Source organism: Delphinapterus leucas, chromosome 12 (assembly GCF_059928025.1).
Source record: "Delphinapterus leucas isolate spDelLeu-1000000601 "Yukka" chromosome 12, BTC_Dleu_Yukka2, whole genome shotgun sequence".
Lineage (NCBI taxonomy): Eukaryota > Metazoa > Chordata > Mammalia > Artiodactyla > Monodontidae > Delphinapterus > Delphinapterus leucas.
The window spans coordinates 92,815,468-92,834,424 of record NC_143140.1 but is presented as its reverse complement, the minus strand read 5'-3'; the positions used below and the strand labels follow the sequence as shown (position 1 = coordinate 92,834,424).

Sequence of the window (18,957 nt, the reverse complement as noted above, 5' to 3'; positions counted from 1 at the left end):
GTGACACCAGTGATGTGTCTTTACCTGCAGTAGTAAATGTACGAGGGCCTCGTTCTGCTAGCTGTGTGTTTTATGTTTCAGCCGAAGAACTTGAAATGTAGGGAAACTACTTTCTAGCGTGAAATCACTGATGTCTTCACTTGATTTAAAGTAATACAGAGTTGCCCGTGTTAGGAGGTCAGAGTCATCAACTCTGGGACTCACACAAGGATTCTGTTAGGCAAAGAAATTTTAAGTTAGAATAAGTTTTTAATAACAGCACATCCCTCTGTGAGACACATTTGCTCAAGACTGATTCTGCATTGACAGATAATTTCGTTTTCTCTCTTCTTAATGGTGTTTTTCAAAAAGCAACACAGGGTTCCACAAAAATAAGAATTGAGAACTTAAAGTTTACTGAGTGAGATCATCACTATATCACGCTGATGTTTATATTAAAGAGTTATTATTTGTGTCTTTGGAAACAGTAAGATTCTAAAATCTTATCTATGATTTTGGTTCTGCACCTGTTCGAATAATATTCTCAGAATCTACAGCATCCTTAGTCCAGTTTAATGTCTAATAAATTCACCAAAATAGGTCATATTATGAGAGAAGTGCAGTAGTTTTTATAGACATGATTTCAGTTACTCAGTACAGTGAATTAAAAGTCCTTGAAGATAAGTTTTAAAACAAGAAAAAAAATCATTAAAATGATGATTTAAGGGAAAACGGATTTAACCTAGTCTCTTTTCACATGCTATGTATGACCTAATTTTAAAATAAAGGGATTAAAATAAGGCTAGATGACAGTTTCTAAGGAAAACATCCACTTGTATACCCCCAAGCGCTTGCTTTTTTTTTTTTTTTACATCTTTATTGGAGTATAATTGCTTTACAATGGTGTGTTAGTTTCTGCTTTATAACAAAGTGAATCAGCTATACATATACATATGTTCCCATATCTCTTCCCTCTTGCGTCTCCCTCCCTCCCACCCTCCCTATCCCACCCCTCCAGGCGGTCACAGCACCGAGCTGATCTCCCTGTGCTATGTGGCTGCTTCCCACTAGCTATCTACCTTAGGTTTGGTAGTGTATATATGTCCATGCCTCTCTCTCGCTTTGTCACAGCTTACCCTTGCCCCTCCCCATATCCTCAAGTCCATTCTCTAGTAGGTCTGTGTCTTTATTCCTGTCTTGCTCCTAGGTTCCTCATGACATTTTTTTTTCTTAAATTCCATATATGTGTGTTAGCATACGGTATTTGTCTTTCTCTTTCTGACTTACTCACTCTGTATGACAGACTCTAGGTCTATCGACCTCATTACAAATAGCTCAATTTCGTTTCTTTTTACGGCTGAGTAATATTCCATTGTATATATGTGCCACATCTTCTTCATCCGTTTATCCGATGATGGGCACTTAGGTAGCTTCCATGTCCTGGCTATTGTAAATAGAGCTGCAATGAACATTTTGGTACATGACTCTTTTTGAATGATGGTTTTCTCAGGGTATATGCCCAGTAGTGGGATTGCTGGGTCACATGGTAGTTCTATTTTTAGTTTTTTAAGGAACGTCCATACTGTTCTCCACAGTGGCTGTATCAATTTACGTTCCCACCAACAGTGCAAGAGGGTTCCCTTTTCTCCACACCCTCTCCAGCATTTATTGTTTGTAGATTTTTTGATGATGGCCATTCTGACCTGTGTGAGGTGATATCTCACTGTAGTTTTGATTTGCATTTCTCTAATGATTAATGAAGTTGAGCATTCTTTCATGTGTTTGTTGGCAATCTGTATATCTTCTTTGGAGAAATGTTTATTTAGGTCTTCTGTCCATTTTTGGATTGAGTTGTCTGTTTTTTTGTTATTGAGCTGCATGAGCTGCTTGTAAATTTTGGAGATTAATCCTTTGTCAGTTGCTTCATTTGCAAATATTTTTTCCCATTCTGAGGGTTGTCTTTTGGTCTTGTTTATGGTTTCCTTTTTATTTAACCGCTTGGTGCCACTTTACTGACCTGCTCTAACAGTTACAGTTAAGACGCCTCCTGATAGAAGTCTGGTCTTTGATCAGCTCTTTCTATATGCACACTCTAAGATAAGCAGGACGTGCATTTGTTTTCTTTTTTTTCTGTTGTTTTGGTGACAATCTTGTGCTGGGTCCCCAAAGCCTAATGGCATAGATTTTCTTAGATTAGTGGAAATGTTGGCTTTAAATTCATTTTTCTATTTCTGTGCAATTTAATATTTAAATGGTTCAAATTTCAAATGTATTTTTCCGTGTGAACAACAGCTTCTTAGCTCCCCCTCTGGGCTACTCCCATGTGCTGGGCGGCCTCCTTTTGGCCCCCAGATCCACTAAGCTTGTCTTCCACTTTGACCCCCAGGGGCAAGTCACTCAGCTCCCTTGCCCTCCCTCCAGCTTCCATCTGGATTCAGCCATGGGTGGCATTGACAAGAGATCAGAGGGCAGGAGGAGAGAAGAGTTGGTGTGTTCGTTCCCCTCGCTTCTTCTTTGTGGGTCCCCGGTTTAACAGCGCGTCTGGAGGCAAGACCTCAGGCCCTTGCCAGGCCCAGGGTGGGAACCTGCCCACTATCACTGGCCCTCGGTGCCTTACTATTCCTTGGTTTCCCTCCAGGCCATGTGAATAGTCCCTTCAGTCAATCATCCAATTCTCCTGGGTGTGTCATCTGTTTCAGGTCAGGATCCTGGCTGATATAACCTTGTATTGAAGTAGGTATTAAAGTTACTGTGTTTTACAACTGGGCTATGTTTCTAAATTTTTCTCCCACTTAAAGACTTAGTTGGTACGTGGGAGGTTGCAATGAGGTCAGAGCCTAGTAAACAGTGAGGGTAGAGAATCAGAGGTACTGAGTATTACATTTCCAGCTCACTGTGGAAATCCAGCCAGCCTTTCAGTCTTTTTGAATTCCAGTTATTCACACAGTGAGAAATTGTAATGATAATCATATGAGAATTCATTCTTTGTTTATCTTCACAGTGCTACCTGAAATCTTTATAATAAAGTTGCTTATATGTTTCATCTGTGTGGTTCTACTTCTTTTCCAATAGGACGTCGTATCCTCGACTAACTAACTTTACAGAGTCTGTGGCATGGGATGAGGGGGTAGTGGGGGAGAGCTGGGGCTTCCTTTTTGGCCACCAGTAACTCACCTGAAATCCTGCAGGCTGTGTGGTTTCTTTTCTCTCCCTTTTGTAAAGTTCAGTGATTCTGTGATCGTGGGATGTGGGAAGAGAATTTTAAAATAGGCTGGCACTGGGAAGGTGGACGTACGGACTGGCAAGAGGGGCTCACTTTCAGGTCGGAACCTCTGCTCACCTGTGACAGGTCCTGTGTTTTAAGTTGCTCTACCCGGTCTGGGATGATGCTGGGGGGAAAGACAGGGAGAGAGATGTCTCTTATTGTAACTCCTGTGGATGTTAACGTATTTCAACTTGGCTCTGCCTCTAACGACTAGAACCCTCCTACTTTCTTTGTCTCCACTACTGTCACCTTAATTCAAGCTGCCGTCCTTGCGCATCTGGACTGCTGCGTGTTCTCCTAAACGGCCTCTCAGCAACCTCCCTCCCCCTACAACGCTACCGTTCATCCTCCTCTGGGCAGAGCTGAGGGATCTTTTTAAAAGTGTGTCGTGTCGCTCTTCTGCTCTTCAGCCGCCAGCATCTCACCGTCAGACTTGGTCCTGTCTTGTCTGGAGACTTAGCAGCGGCCTGGCACCTCCTCGCTCCTGCGTTTCTGCCAGACTGGCTTTCTCGCTGTTCCTCCAGCACACCTCACCTATTCCCATGTTAGGACTTGTACGCACACTGCCATCTCTACTGGACTCTCTCTCTCATCTTCATATTTTTGCCTCTCTTAAAATATTTATTTATTTATTTGCTTGTCTGTTTGCACTGGGCCTTAGTTGCGGCACGTGGGCTCCTTAGATGCGGCATGTGAACTCTTAGTTGCGGCATGCATGTGGAATCTAGTTCCCTGACCAGGGATCAAACCCGGGCCCCCTGTATTGGGAGCGTGGAGTCTTATCTTCCCTGCACCACCAGGGAAGTCCCCTAAAATATTTTTTATATAGACTTGTTGAGTGAAAATCTTTATCTTATTTTCTACTTCTCCCCATTGGAACATTAGTTCTACAAGAGCAGTGCGTATTTTGTTTATTATTTTCGCCGTGCCTGATACATACAGGCATTCAAAACTTTTTGGAATAAATGGATGTAGTCAACCGCCCCCCCCAGAAATTACCCCCGTAGGAACCATCTGTGCAAGATCATACCAACAGCACAGTTGGCATAAACTCCATCCCTTTCACAGTTGGTTATTGGAATGCATTACAAATTAGGTCTCTGTACCATTAGGTCTATATTCCACTCAGAGAAAGAAATAAAACAATTCCAATTCAGGTTAATATTTCCGGAAAACCATGACCATCTAGCTGATTTGTCACGGAGAGTAAAAAATGAGTAATTTTTATTTACTGAAGGCATTTAGTACAAACTTTCTTATCTGTCTTATTTTTTACTTGTTTGGTTAACAGTAAAATACTCTTAAATTGTTTTGTCTAAGTAATTTTGATAGTGAAATCTAAAGGATAACTAGATTATAAACTTTTCAACCCTAGTAGTAGCAATGCTGCCTACAGAATCATATCCAGTGAGAAAGTTGGCTCCACATGCTTTCCAGTGCCCAGTTCTATTAACATTTTTTCATAGATTTATGAGATAAGAAATCTTTTTTGAGATAAAGCTTATTACAATATTTAGCCAAAAGAAATAAATGCTGATTTTTTTTGTGTGAATGTAGATTGAATGAGATTGAATTATTTCTATCTCATGAAATAATTATTTGTTAACAAAATAATAGGTTTTTTCTCATGTTCTATTTCTGTTTAAATGAATTTATCTGTTGAGCAAACAGATAATATACTTGTTGCTTTAGAAGCCCAAATCCAGAAATAAATATTCTTCTTTTAAACCACAAAGTGCTTAGGAAGCTACCTCATCAAGAAACCATGGGGTTTCCTGATCATTTTAAGGGATTTGCATCTTCACGTGGCATCTGTTTTGGGGTCACAGGATGGGTACATGTCAGTCTCATTGATGTTTTTAAAGTTATCTAGGCTTTCCTGTTAGAGACATGATACCCTTTTGACATGTGTCCTTAATGAAAAGTAAAGTTGTAGAAGATACCATTTAATTAGGCTAATGGGCTAAACGCAATTGGCTGATGGGAAGTGAAAGAACCTTAAGAGTGATTGGCATCAAAGGAACCTGCTTTAGGGAACACCACTAAATCAGAGACTCTGCCCACGCGACAGACAGATGCTCTTACTATGCTGTGGGCCGGGTGGGCAGGCTCAGGACCCAGGGAGTACTGTGCCCACAGATGGGGATTGTCTGTGCACCTCCAGGAAATAAGGCGGCCTTGAGTAGCAGTGGAGTCCTCAGACGCATTAGAATTTAGGTAGGAGCTGGAATTATGGCACCTTCTCACTTGTTATGTGGTTTTGTGTCTTTCTCGATAATTTTCCTTTTGTTATGTAATTTGCTTTGTAAAAGTTAATGTCAGTAATATTAAAAGCTCTTAATAACTTGTACTTAGTGCCACCATTAAGTGTAGACTTCATTTAGGGTGACCTCATGTCACTAGACCAGATGCGTTAAAATTATAGGGGATATGTCTGTTTGAATTCTTTTAAGCAATTTTTATCTTTCTCCAAGAGGAAATATTAAGCCAAACCATATTTAGAATAAAAAAATCAGACCTAGAACACATTGTTGTGAGTGCAAAGCAATTGAAAAGAAAACTCCTTTCAGTTGGAAAGTTGGAGCTTGTAAAGTGTTTGGAGACATCACATTTCTCTGCTGGTGGGGAGATGGGAGAGAATTCTGGGAATCTACATCTGCTCTGGCCTTGTCTTGAGCCAGTTATACCTTGAAGAAATCATTTCATTTATTTGCACCTCAGATTTTCCTATATAAAATGAAAGGATTGGGACTTTTTTCTTCAAGGTTTCTTCTCACTCTAAATTTCCAAAATTCCACGGAAGTCAAAATCTGGTTTGTGGCAGTAAAATACAGCAGGGGATTTAGCTGGTATCAGGGCCATGCCCACATAATATTTTATTTCAACAGTAACAGCCAGGCAGCAGGAACACAGGGTATACTCTTCGTGGAACTAGGGACAGAAGTGACTGATGTTCTTACAATTAAAGCTACACTGTTCTTTAATTCTTTATTTTCTTGCCTGTTAGCTGCATCTGCTCTGTAACGCTATTGTCCCCCCATCACGAAGCGATGCCCACTTTAGGCCTCACTCGCTCCTGAAAATACAAAGCCTTTCCAGTTGTTCTTATAAATTTGCAAATGCTGCAGTGACCAGTTTTATATTATTGTGTTCTAGAGACCGTGTCATTGGTTTGATGATGACTGCCTGTGATCTTTGTTCTGTGACAAAGCTGTGGCCAGTAACAAAATTGACGGCAAATGATATATACGCAGAATTCTGGGCTGAGGTACGTCCTTGATTTTTATATGAACATAGATAATATCAAGAAATGAGAAACAATTGGGAAGAAATTAAATATAAGGATAATTTAGTCACAGTATCTTAGTTGCTCATGTTGCTGGTTACTTAAAAAAACTATTGTTTAGCATTTATACAGGTATGAAGTAAGAACAGTCATTCTTGTTACATCTGACTTGAATATGTGTGTAAATTCTCTGATCTCCACTGAAATAGTTCAGGAACTGACTCCCTGAACAGTAGTGCAACAGTTTTCCTTATTTAATAGCCAATCTTTTGTCATCCATCCAATAAACTGTATTAGGCCATCTCCTTTATGGCAGCCACTGGAAAACGTACTAAGAGGGACCCACGATATCACGGGCTTTAAGTGCCTGCAGCTAGAAATTCGAGAGACTAATCACGTTGTACCCGTAGGAACTGAGATTATGTAAATATATCAAATGGTCAATTCAGCTGCAGATTATGAGTTCTGTAGAACATGTGGGATGTTAATCCATGAATTCCTGACATGTGAAACAACCCTGTGAATTACTTTCATGAATACCTTTTCTAGACTGAATTATCCAAATTATCAGAAACATGTGTTTACTCCTTGATTTGCCATGAGTAAGTAGAAAAATGAATCCACAAATACTTAGATCCCTGCATATTCAAAGATTATGGAAAAAAAACCTGTAAAGTGTTTGTGCACCTCATTTGTTCTGAAGAAGTAAAAGTAAATTTGGAGGACAAAAAGTTCAGTAGTTGATGGTTCAAACCATGAATCTCATCCATGTAGAAGAGTGGATGTAAAAAGTGAAAAACAGTAAATCATTCAGCTAACGATTAGTAGAAATAGTCTATAATGTTGATCTGTCCTATAATTGTAAACCCAAAGAGTTTTTGTTGGGTGAGGACCACGGGCCTTGAGTTGCATATACTCATGGTGTTATTTCTCAAATACACAGTGCATACATTGTGTAAGCACCCTCTTGCATGTTTTTTTTTCCCTTTATTTTATTGTGTGTGTGTCAAAATCTAGTTACTATCAGACTCAGGAAGATTGTTTTTAGATGTACATGTCTGAGCTGTAATGTTTGACTTTATTATCACAGTCAACTTAATTTGTATGTGTGTCTAAAAGTAGTAACCTAGAATTAATTCTATAAACACCACATAAGAAAACTTGTCTGAAGCTAGCTTATTGTTTTGCAAATACTTTTATTTATTTAACTATGACATACTTCATACCATAACAACTATATCTGTATTCTAAAATACGAATCGAAATGTGAGAGACGTGTAGACTTTTTCCCTTTCTATTCCCCGTTGGTTAAACAGTCCACCGGGAGCGATTAGCTGCCAGTCTGCTCATAGATGACGTCTGCAGGGAGCTCCCGGGGTGGAAACAGAAACGTAATCACCCAGTCTTGCCAGTTGATCTCCTAGACGTTCATAAAGTCCACGCTTCTCACCTCAGCCCCGCACTCTCTCCCACTTCTTCAGAGCTTCACCAGATCCCGCCTGGGTTACTGCAACATCTAACTGGGTTCCTTGCCTTTATCTTTGACAATCAGTGTAACAGTGATTAAGAGTATAGTCTCCGGTGTCATGTTGCTTGAGATGAAATCCTTGCCTTAGTACTGAGACTGAGCCCTCAGGCCAGTTCTCTGACTCATCTCTGTGCTTCGGTGGCCACGCTTGCCGGTTCAGGACGACTTTAATTCTGTTTATGTCAGTACCACACCTCCCGTCTTCCATCTCTCCACGCTGATATGATAAAGATGAAAATCACGCGCTCGATGCAGCAAGCCCTCTGCCCCTCCAGGCTCTCCCACATTTCAGCCCCTCTGTCCTCTGGGTCCCTGACTGTGCTGTGCAGTTTCATCTGCCTGGGGCTCCCTCCCTCACCCCTGCAGCCCCTCCCCCTTGAGCCCCAGCCACCCCTGTGCTCCTGCACACACGGTCCATGGTGTCCCGTTGTTTCCCTCGTCAGCATCAATCCTTATTCGGGTACATATTCAAATCACTGCTTATTTTAAATCTTTTTATATGTTGGGCTTGTGAAATCCTTGAGCAAGGGGCCTAGTTATTTTCATTCACTTAGGACAGAAAAGAAAAGAATCTTGAGAACTACTGCTGTTCATATTTAAAGCAACAACACCAGAGCAAACTCTATACTTCAAGTGCCTTTAGTAGTCAAGTCAAGTGTCTTTGTCCTGTACACAAACATTCTTAACAAGGGTTATAGTAATTTGTCTCTAGACCTTATCTTAGCACATTCAGGGTGGTTTTAGTTGTTCTGTGCTTTGGATTTCTGAAAACAAGCACAATTAAAATAAAATAATAAAATAATTAAGAAATGTGAGGGAAGAGTGTGAGGTAGTCAGGAAAAATTTTAACAATCTTTAACCTTAAAAAATAAATAAAAACAGTAAGATAATTTTTAAAATCTATAAAACGGGGATAATAATATCTAACTCATAGTATTTCATGAAGATTAAGTGAAATAATAGTACAAGTTGCCTAGCCCAGAGCCTGCGATATCATACATCTTTAATAAACATCTATAATTTTTAACCTCTATGCTGATGTCTAGCCAGTTATACTGTATCTTTACTGACATGTTTTAGTAGACTATTGTTTATTATTGATGTATCAGTATTCCTCTTTAAAGCCTAGCCCCACCCGGTGCATTGCATGTGAAAAATCATCTGAAGAAGTGAGATAAAGACCTTGCGGTTATTTCACATTTTGTTCTTGTGTTCCACCTCACACATTTATCTCCTCTTATTACTAACTTTCACTAACTTCTACAAAATGAAACCAGAAGAGATGGCTAGGTTTCTGGTAATTCAGTACAGGAGAGGAATATCAGGATAAAAACCTGCAATAATACATTACATTTTTTATTATTCTGACATTTGTTTGGGTCATTAAGCAGCAACATTATTCATTTTGAAGAAAATTAACGAACAAAGGGAACCACTCATTAATACCAAAGTTTTATAGCAGTTTATAAAATTGAGAGAGCCTCGTTTTCCCCTGTTTCTCCCAGGGTGATGAAATGAAGAAGCTGGGAATACAGCCTATTCCCATGATGGACAGAGACAAGAAGGACGAAGTCCCACAAGGCCAGGTATGAATTGTGTTGTAAAGTCCAATCGTTTACAGTGGCCATAACAGCGGATATGAATAAGAAGCATATGCAGTCTTATAGGACCTGGAACCACCTGAAATCTCCATTTAGACGGACTTGGAGCATAGTAAGACCACGAATGGGAAATCCTAGTTGGATTTAAAGGATTCACAGCTAGCCTTGTCATCATCACCTCTTCTACGGATGAAATTGCAGTCAATTGCAGGCTTTCTTTTCTTACTTGAAATAGAGGGGACGGATGAATTTGAATTGTTGATATTTTTAACAAGCAGAAAACATTTTGTCATCAAATGTACAAAGATATTTTTTGGAGAGTAACATTGTAGATTTTGATTAGGTCCACTTTTCCTAACAAATAATGCATATATTTTAGTACATTTTGAGTTTTGTCTTGCCATAAACTGGCACTAATTATTCTCTTTTCAGGTCTTACTACATAATTTATGTTAATTTTTGATGTTTCGAGAGCCCTCGTGCCTTGTTAGTTTTGCATGTGTGCGTGTGTGGTGTGATATATTCCTTTTATTATGGTCCTTTTAAACTCTCAATCTTCTAACATCATAATAAGGATGTTAGTTATGGACAAATAATATAAAATTCAGTTTAGAAAACATTTCAGAAAATTCACAAGATGAAGGTTTTGGATAAGTTCTCAAATTTTCCTACTTTATTTATTTAAAGGTAAGTTATTAACTCTTAATACAAAAGTTTAAGCTTGTCCACAGCTCTTGGAGGGCACAGCCCAGCAAGAGGTGGCGTGATTTTCTCGCCATCGTTGCCTCTGGGGAGCAGTTCACTTGTTCGTATCCTTAACCAGTTCTTCTAGCAGGAGGCCCACTTTCCGTCTCTGCTGACTGTGTACCGACATGCCTACCATGCATGTTGCAGGTAGATTTTGCAGTTTCGTTTTATTTTAACATTGTTTGTGGAACTTTCCCGTGTAGGTAATCACAGTGATTATCCTTTCCTGTCTTGTGCCTGCTTTTCATGTCACGTTGTAAAAGTCCTGTCCCACCCTGAGATTATATAAACATTTGCCTATATTTTCTTCAGTTATTTTTTTTATTTCATCACTTTATATTTAATTTGTTAATTCGTTTGGAATTTATCCTGTTATATGGATAAGATAGGGAGTGGATGACGTTAGCTTTTCCTTGTGAATAGTTGAGCATCATCCCAGTAGGGTGCATAAGAGAACTGAAGGTGTCGCCGGGGAATGAACTTTGTTCTCAGGTTACCTCATTAAGAGTAGCATGTTTCTGCCGAAATCCCACATCCGTTCATAGTATCAGAGAATTTTAAATACAATATTTCTGTGATCAGCTAGTATTTTACCAAATATATTGCTTCCGACTTGAGATTACTATGAAATTATTCTTTGCCATAAAAATAAAAGACTCTACTTCCCAATAATTAGTCTCTCTCTCGAGACCTTCTGCGCCATGGCGTCTGCTAAATATTGACATAAGAAAGTCTGTGCATGAACTGTAAAGTTAAAAATGGAAATGCATTCATTCTAGCAAGATGACTATGATGATAGACTTTACAACAGGAGAAAGCAGAAAGGAACCAAGTAGATTTGACTCTTCTATATTCCTTGGTGTGTCTCACCGAAATTCAGTTAAGAAACTGGTAAGCCATGGTTTGCCGGTCACTCTATCTAAGGAGCCAGTTTTATCCTGTACATGTTGTCAACCATTAGGGCAGTTATTTGTAGCCAGACAGTCTGTGTTCTCTGGTTAATCATCCAGCAGCTCTTTTCCATGTGGCCTTCAAAGGCCAGTTGGGGCCCTCATCACTTATGTGCACAGTGGCCCAGAATAATTCCTAGTAAAATCTTTAATATATTTTTAAAAGTATCACAGACTAAAAACTTTAAATTCTGACATATTGAGAGAGCTGTTACCTGAGAGAGCTATGATAAGGTCAGTGAGATTTGTCGTAGGTCAAAAAAAGGGAGGGAGGGGCTTCCCTAGTGGCGCAGTGGTTGGAGTCTGCCTGCCGATGCAGGGGACGTGGGTTTGTGCCCGGGTCCGGGAGGATCCCGCGTGCCGCGGAGAGGCTGGGCCCGTGGGCCGTGGCCACTGGGCCTGAGTGTCCGGAGCCTGTGCCCTGCAACGGGAGAGGCCACAACAGTGAGACCCCCGTACCGAAAAAAAAAAAAAAAAAAGGGAGGGAGGGAGGAGATGAAGAAAATTTCAGTAAACCCAATGAGGTACCAAAGCTAAGAGTAACAAACAAGACACCCAACAGTGGGTGATTCCTGAGTATTAAGTTGGTGAAGAGTCACCCATGTAGAAGAATAGCAGATTTGACTTTGAAATGCTTAACACTTAAAGTACTAAATCTGACCAGAGATAAAAATAGGACCTGAATTATACCTGATCTATAAAGAGAATCCCATTGAATATTGTACTTGGGTTTTAGATTAACTTCTTTTTGTTTTAAATTTTTATGTTTTACTTTGTGAATGTATTTTAATGAATTTTTAATTGTAATCTGCAGTAGTGTTCCTTGAGCCAAAGATTACTTAGCAAAACCAGAACATTTAGTTTCTTAGGTAGGCTTGAGAAGTAGAAAATTCAATTGAGGAATATGGTGCTACTAGAATTGCTAATGTGCAATTGTGTTTCTTGTCCGTGGTTTTTGCGCTGAGGCAGCTTGGATTCTACAATGCCGTGGCCATTCCCTGCTACACCACGCTCACCCAGATCTTCCCGCCCACAGAGCCTCTCCTGAAAGCCTGCAGGTATGCACAGTAGTTCAACCTGTGATGCTATTTTTTAAAAGATAAGAATGTATAGGATTTTATCTCCAAGTATATATGTGTCTTCACTACAGTTTACAATAAATGGGCTGTGTGTTTGTTTGCCTACGTAACAAGTATACATCAAGAGTATTTATTCGTAAAGTTTTGAAGTTTTGTTTGTTTGTTCATTTTTATGACTCAGAGGTCCCCGCCCAATGCTGTTTTGAAGAAGACAGTAGTGTCTTTGCTGGGCTGCTGGTTTGGAAAGGGACCCAGTTTAAATCACACGGTTTATCGTTTGAATGGAAGAGGTGGAATCTTGAATGGCATCTTCTTTAAGTTTCATTTTCTTCCCAAAAGAAATGCAAGCCATCAACAGTTGATCAGAACAGATTTCTCTGTGTCCTCTCATCATCTTTTTGGAGGGCTAAACTCAGCTAAGAACGTTGGAAATTTTTTAAGATTTTCATCTTACTTTGAAAGGAAATTCCTTTGGGGAAGGCGAACGGTGATGAACATTGGCTGTGTGAGTTGATTCTCTGTAGGAGAATTGGTTTCGACACGATTTTCCTAACCACTCAGCCAGAACCACACTGAGGGGCTGGAGTGGATGCACCGTTGAGGGGAGGAGAACAGACATGTGACGAGATATTTGTAAACAAAATCTGAGGATTTAGTGTGCTTCCATTCTCTGCTGTGGAAACTTACCTGATGAACTCATTCTTTAAGGAAAACAAACTAACAAGCAAGAAAATTTTTTAAAGATCCTGCTTTTTCGTATTTAAGTGATTCTCTTTCTTCTCTGCTTCTGTGGAGATGAACAGAACATCCCAGTGTATTTTGTTGCACCATCACTGACCTTAATCAGTAGCTAGTTTCTGAAAATATTGTATTATTCCCTAAGGGCTCAGCCACGTGGACAGTTTGGAGTGTGAGCGAGTATTCATTCTTGATGGAGTCAGGTTGGAAAAATGAATGTCCCACCAAAGCGAAAAGAGAGTATCAATTGAAATCCAAGGAGCATGTTGTAAAAAAAAAAAAAAAAAAAAAAATAGATGCAGGCATTACTCAGAAGTTCTTTTTGTCCAAAAATTCTCTGTATTCATGCTAAATATTTAGAACCAGCAGAATGAAGGCTTGCTATTATTATCAAGCTCTGGCATTGTTATTCAGCTGTCTCAGCAGTTTTGATGCCTTCTTGCTACTGTGGACTTGGCTAAACCGCATAATCCCTTAAAGCCCGTTTCAATATGATTAAAACTTGAAAAATTCATCATGTGTCATTGTATCCAAGGAAACACAACAAAGTTAGTGGGTGTTTTTTTTCCAATATATCAAAAAAATCTCTTCAGGTTCTGGGAAAATGATACCTGATGACATAGGACAAAAGCTAAACTGTTACATTTTTCAGGTTATATTTTAGGGGTTTCTTTTGTCCAAAGGTATCTTAGCAGGTCTTCTTTGCATGAATTTTGTGTTTGCTAATGCTAAGGTTCCCTTCTGATTTTGACTTTGCGTGTGAGGAAGCAAGGTGCAAGGTGGGGAATGTTGACGAGGCCTCTGCGAGGTTAGCCGGGCCAGCAGGGTGGTGGTCAGGCAGCGGGAGTTCTCACACCATCGGAGGAGAGGAAGATGCTGCAACCCTTGAGCTGCAGGTACTGAGACGGGAAGATAGGAGGTGGGGGAGTGAGGCTGTGTTTGAGACTAGAGGCCACCGGAGCACAAATACAACCTCGTAACGAGGAACTTTCAAAAGTTTGTAGCAGGTGTAACTTATGGTGCCTTTCTAATACATGACACGGTGTTCAAAATAAGGCTTCTCCCCGGTCTCGCATGTGAAGGGGATGGAGCTGCCCCGGGGGGACACACGCTTCCCCCCATGGGGTGGGAAGGCCTGGACGGAGGTGTCGTTGGTGGATGAACTTGCGGCTCCGGGCCCTTTCCACCCTTTCCTCCCATCCCACGTGTCCTCGGTGGTCACCCGTTGGCTCAGTCCCCTTTCCAGTGAATCCCAACTAAGAAACGAGCTGGTGGGACAGGGCTTTGGCGGTTGAGGCTCCTCTGAGGAGACTGAGCAGTGGTGCCAAGTCGGGGGACAGGCTGGGAGCCTGCAAGCTGGTTATAGTCAAGGTCACCAGAGTCAAAACGACACCCAAAAGCCATCAGGCTGAGTTATGCCACAGGATGGTGTGGATGATTGTTGGGACAGAGTCCAGAAATCCTTTCTGAAACAGCCCCTGTCGCTGCGTCTCTTATTCCAGGAATAACCTGAGCCAGTGGGAGAAGGTGATTCGAGGGGAGGAGAGTGCCGTGTGGATCTCGAACCCGCCGGCGGCCCAGGGGACCTCGGAGAAGCTGCCCGTGAAGATCGATGACTGATGGCCGCCCCTGAGCCCCCCCACCTGAAGATGTTCATCTTGCTTCTTTGACTTTTCTTCCTTTTATTTTTGTGGGGGGAACCTACACCTGGTAACTGGGATGCAGACCTCTTCAAGAAGGTACCATCAAGTAAACACATCCAGCAGACGGCTCCCTGCCAGGCTCCTCTGTACTGCGTCACAGACGGTGATCAGCCAGGACCAGAAATCCACAGCCCCAGTGACTCCTTGTGAACTGGCCTTTTCTAATGGGCTAATATAGCTGAGGCCTTAATGGAAACGGACAATTGTTCGGAAGGGGGTACTTTTCCACTGTATCTTTCCAGTGAGGGTTAAAACGGTACTATTAGGATATTGTACTTTGGCTTTAACACCAGTGTTGCTTTGATGTTGTTGGTTATAAATAGGAAATTTTACGTGTTACTCTTGTGGATGTTCATGTGTGACCTACTTGTAATTAGCGTGAATCATAGCAGACAGCCTCAGAAACGTGGCATCGAGGTTACAGAGTAAGAAGCACCTTTCTGCAATCAGTGATGGAAAATCGATCCTTCTTCAGAGCCTCATGAATTAAAAGTTAGGTGGACTTAAAGCGTGTTCTGTAAGCTTATACTACAGGGCTTAGATGAATAAATTTAACACTAAAGGAAGCAGATTTTCTATCCCCTTGAGACGAGATGCAGGTATACATCATACTAAATCTCAAAAATCCAAGTATCAATTCAAAAAATGTCAGAGAATATTTTTTCTTTACTTTTTTCTTTATTGTAGTCTTGGCAAATTTCCTAAACCCTTTACATAGAGAACAAAATAAAAGCAAGGCATACAATTTTTTTTCAACGGACAAGTCTTACGGATGTAAAATGTGAATTTTTAACAGTGATTCTTTGATGTTTGCACTCGATGTCATTGCAAAATCTTAAACTCACATTCCAGGTGAAAGGGTTGTTCTACAAATTATTTAATGACAAGACCACACATTTCTCCTAAAATCGATTAAACCATAACATCTGAGCCTCGTGGAGTCTTCACTGCGAGCCGCTCATTCATCTCCTGCTTGTACTCCCCTCATGCTCGTGCGCTCTCGACGGTCTTTCGTAAGCTCTCTGCCCTCGACAGCTGCATCGGGGCCCGTCTCTGTTCTCTTTGCTCTGCTCAAGATCAAATATCTACAGAGACACCTGCGTCTGCAGAGTCTCTCCTGTATCAGTTTTGGTAGGCTCATATTACTCTACAATGTAAATGTTTTGAAAAAATATACAAAAGTAATAGTCTGGACCCCCTCCTACAAGGATTATAAACCAGTCACTTCTGGTGCATAGTTAATGCTTTAAAGATTTTTAGCACAATGACATGGTAACCTCCGAAGCTGTGCAAGTCCTGACCTGAAGGAATTAGAGTCTCAGAAGCGCTAGGCTGAGCCCTAACAAATGGCTTATCCACGATCCTCGAAGCAGGAAACTGGAATATTACTTTCAACAAAATAAATTTTTAAAAATATTCTTCTACATATCCAGTACTATACACATTGTTGTTCATATGAGCTTGGTTTTTGCAAAAATGATGAAATCAGGTGTTTCTATAATATGGTTTATTTGTGTTGCAGCAGAGTTAGCTATACATAAACATAGTTCTTATTTTAAAATTAACACTGTGTGTTCAGTTTCCTTATGGGCTTCTGAAAGTTGCCATCTTCCTTACATGGAGCTCCATTTGCTACTATAATTATACAATATGAGGTAAAATGAAATAACAAAAGAGAGCGAATACCACTGTGGCTAGGTACACACACACACACACACACACACACACACACGGATGTATGTAGCTGTGTACACATAGACATTCATGTAGGTACACACATGTATGTAGATACACACACATATATGTGTGAGAGAGAGAAAGGGAGAGAGAGGCAAACACATCTTTGAAAAGTAAAAATCAGCCCCATTCTTCAAAAAGTGATTTTTCATGTTGGAAAATGTATGTGGTTTGATATAGAGCTGACTAGAAAGAGTCCTTTCTCATGTTAATGTATTCACAGAACTGAATTCTAAAACGTTGCATACATCCAAGCTTTCTACAGCCAAATGTATGAAACTGGACCCATGAGATTCAACTTTAATCCCAAAAGTTACTTAGGTCATCTAACTGAACCTGGAGACTGAATTGCAAGGGGAAAGGAAATATCATTGAAGACTATTGTTTAATGAAAAGGATTTTAAAAGAGTGCATGAATTCTGCTTCTTGAAATAGACAACAGTCACGGGGGAGGAAATGCTATGGCTATTTTTGCATTTTTAAGGTTGCTGTTCTGACATGATTATTAGAGAAAAGTATCTTATTTTGACATACCCAGGTGTATTGCATTATGTGACCTGTACTTTGAACAGTAGTTTCCCAAAGAAACGTGTATGGAGTTATCGGTTGGTTGATTTCTTGTGAAATAGTCATAATAGAAGCAAAGTTTGAACAAAGGACTGTATTCTAATGTAAACTGTTACTATTACTTTTACCATGTGTAAGATTGACTTAGGAATCATAGATTTACCTAAAATGAAAGGGCCTCAGATGCAGTGATATTTAGTTAACAATCTGTTTTGGAAAACACACAATTAGGAGTATTTTGTATCTCGGCAGATTTATTTAGCAGACACGCTTTTGAGTTCTGTTTCGTCTTTTCCCCAGATTTTTTCTTTAAAGGGCAGATGGTTTTTATGGCCAAAAGTTTTGATGAGTTTCTCATTAAAGTGGTATTTTGTATTGAGCCAAAGTTTCCCTGTTCAGTATAAATTTGGTAATCAGCTGTGAGTATATGTAGAATATTTGATTTGCAAAATTTTTTATTGGTTGTGCTGATTTATAATAGATACAGTTTTATCATCAAATGCAATTATTCCATTCAGAGATAGTGAATATATTTTTTAACTAGAAATTTTCTTGGAAATGCATGCTAACAACGTGAACTATTGAACTTGGGCAGCGGAATAAAATTCTAAAAAATGCAAGTATCTGATTAATTACTAGTTGTGATTTAATTAAATAGAAAATCTTAAATGCAATTAATGTGGAAAGGAATTCTAAAAAATGACCCTTTTTTTTTTTTTTTTTTTTTTTTGCGGTATGCGGGCCTCTCACTGCCGCAGCCTCTCCCGCCGCGGAGCACAGGCTCCGGACGCGCAGGCCCAGCGGCCACGGCTCACGAGCCCAGCTGCTCCGTGGCATGTGGGATCTTCCCGGACCGGGGCACGAACCCGCGTCCCCTGCATCGGCAGGCGGACTCTCAACCACTGCGCCACCAGGGAAGCCCAAAAATGACCCTTTTACTAGGGCAGGAATTGTGATCCATTTCCCAGCTTTAGTTATTTCTGAGAAGCACGTGAGAAAACAATGTTGGAAGAGAGACCAGGTTTTGAATTAGTCACACACCGTTGTCCTCCAGCCTGACTCTTCTCTCAATGGAAAAGCATCTGTGCAGACAATCACGGTACTGCTCGGGGTGACTTGTTCTCACAGCAGCAGAAACAGAGCTAATTCAGAACTAGATCCGCTCAGTGTAGGTTTCCTCTCTTTAGCATGCTTTTATGCAGTCAACCTCCGTGAATTTTGCTTTCTTGGTATATTCAAGCACAGTAGCTCTGTTTGTACATGATACACATAGACGCATAAATCCTTAGCTTCCTGGATTGCTTAATAGATTTAGTTTTGAGTGTTATGTTGCTGGTCTTTTAACCCAGAGTAGGGTTTGAGTTTTAATAGGACTAAGTGATTCACCACGCCTCGGCCTGTGCCTTTATTTTAAACTCTGTAATCTTACCTCTTCATTCATATATTCATTGTTTTGCTTTCTTGCTTAACTATAATTAAAAACATTTCAAGGGACACATCCATGGTTAATTTTATCAAGTGGAATGAGTTAGGATCATTCTCTCCTTATCAGCTTTCTATCCCTTATTTTATTTCATTCACAGTCACCCTTGTGACCATAACCGATGAACTGTTCAGATTCAGTCTTTTTTGCAAGAACTTCCAAGAACTGTGACACTGATTATGATGTGATTTTGTCGGTTTTTTCAGGTACATATGCATGATTTAGATTTTGAAAATCACTTCTATCTTTGTATATTTCAAATGTATTTGCTTTCTACACTTGGCTGATTTTATT

At 40.2% G+C, this 18,957-nt stretch overlaps 1 protein-coding gene across 1 annotated transcript in view; it reads left to right on the top strand.

The window, feature by feature from the left end:
• Positions 1–15,642, top strand: part of PDE10A (phosphodiesterase 10A) — a 304,446-nt gene extending 288,804 nt beyond the window's left edge. The window contains exons 19-22 of the mRNA XM_022560857.2: positions 6,401–6,512; positions 9,564–9,644; positions 12,326–12,414; positions 14,676–15,642. Coding sequence (XP_022416565.1) covers positions 6,401–6,512; positions 9,564–9,644; positions 12,326–12,414; positions 14,676–14,793 — 400 coding nt within the window. The 3' untranslated portion in view covers positions 14,794–15,642. The remainder of the gene's footprint in view (positions 1–6,400; positions 6,513–9,563; positions 9,645–12,325; positions 12,415–14,675) is intronic.
• The last annotated feature ends 3,315 nt before the right edge of the window (positions 15,643–18,957 follow it).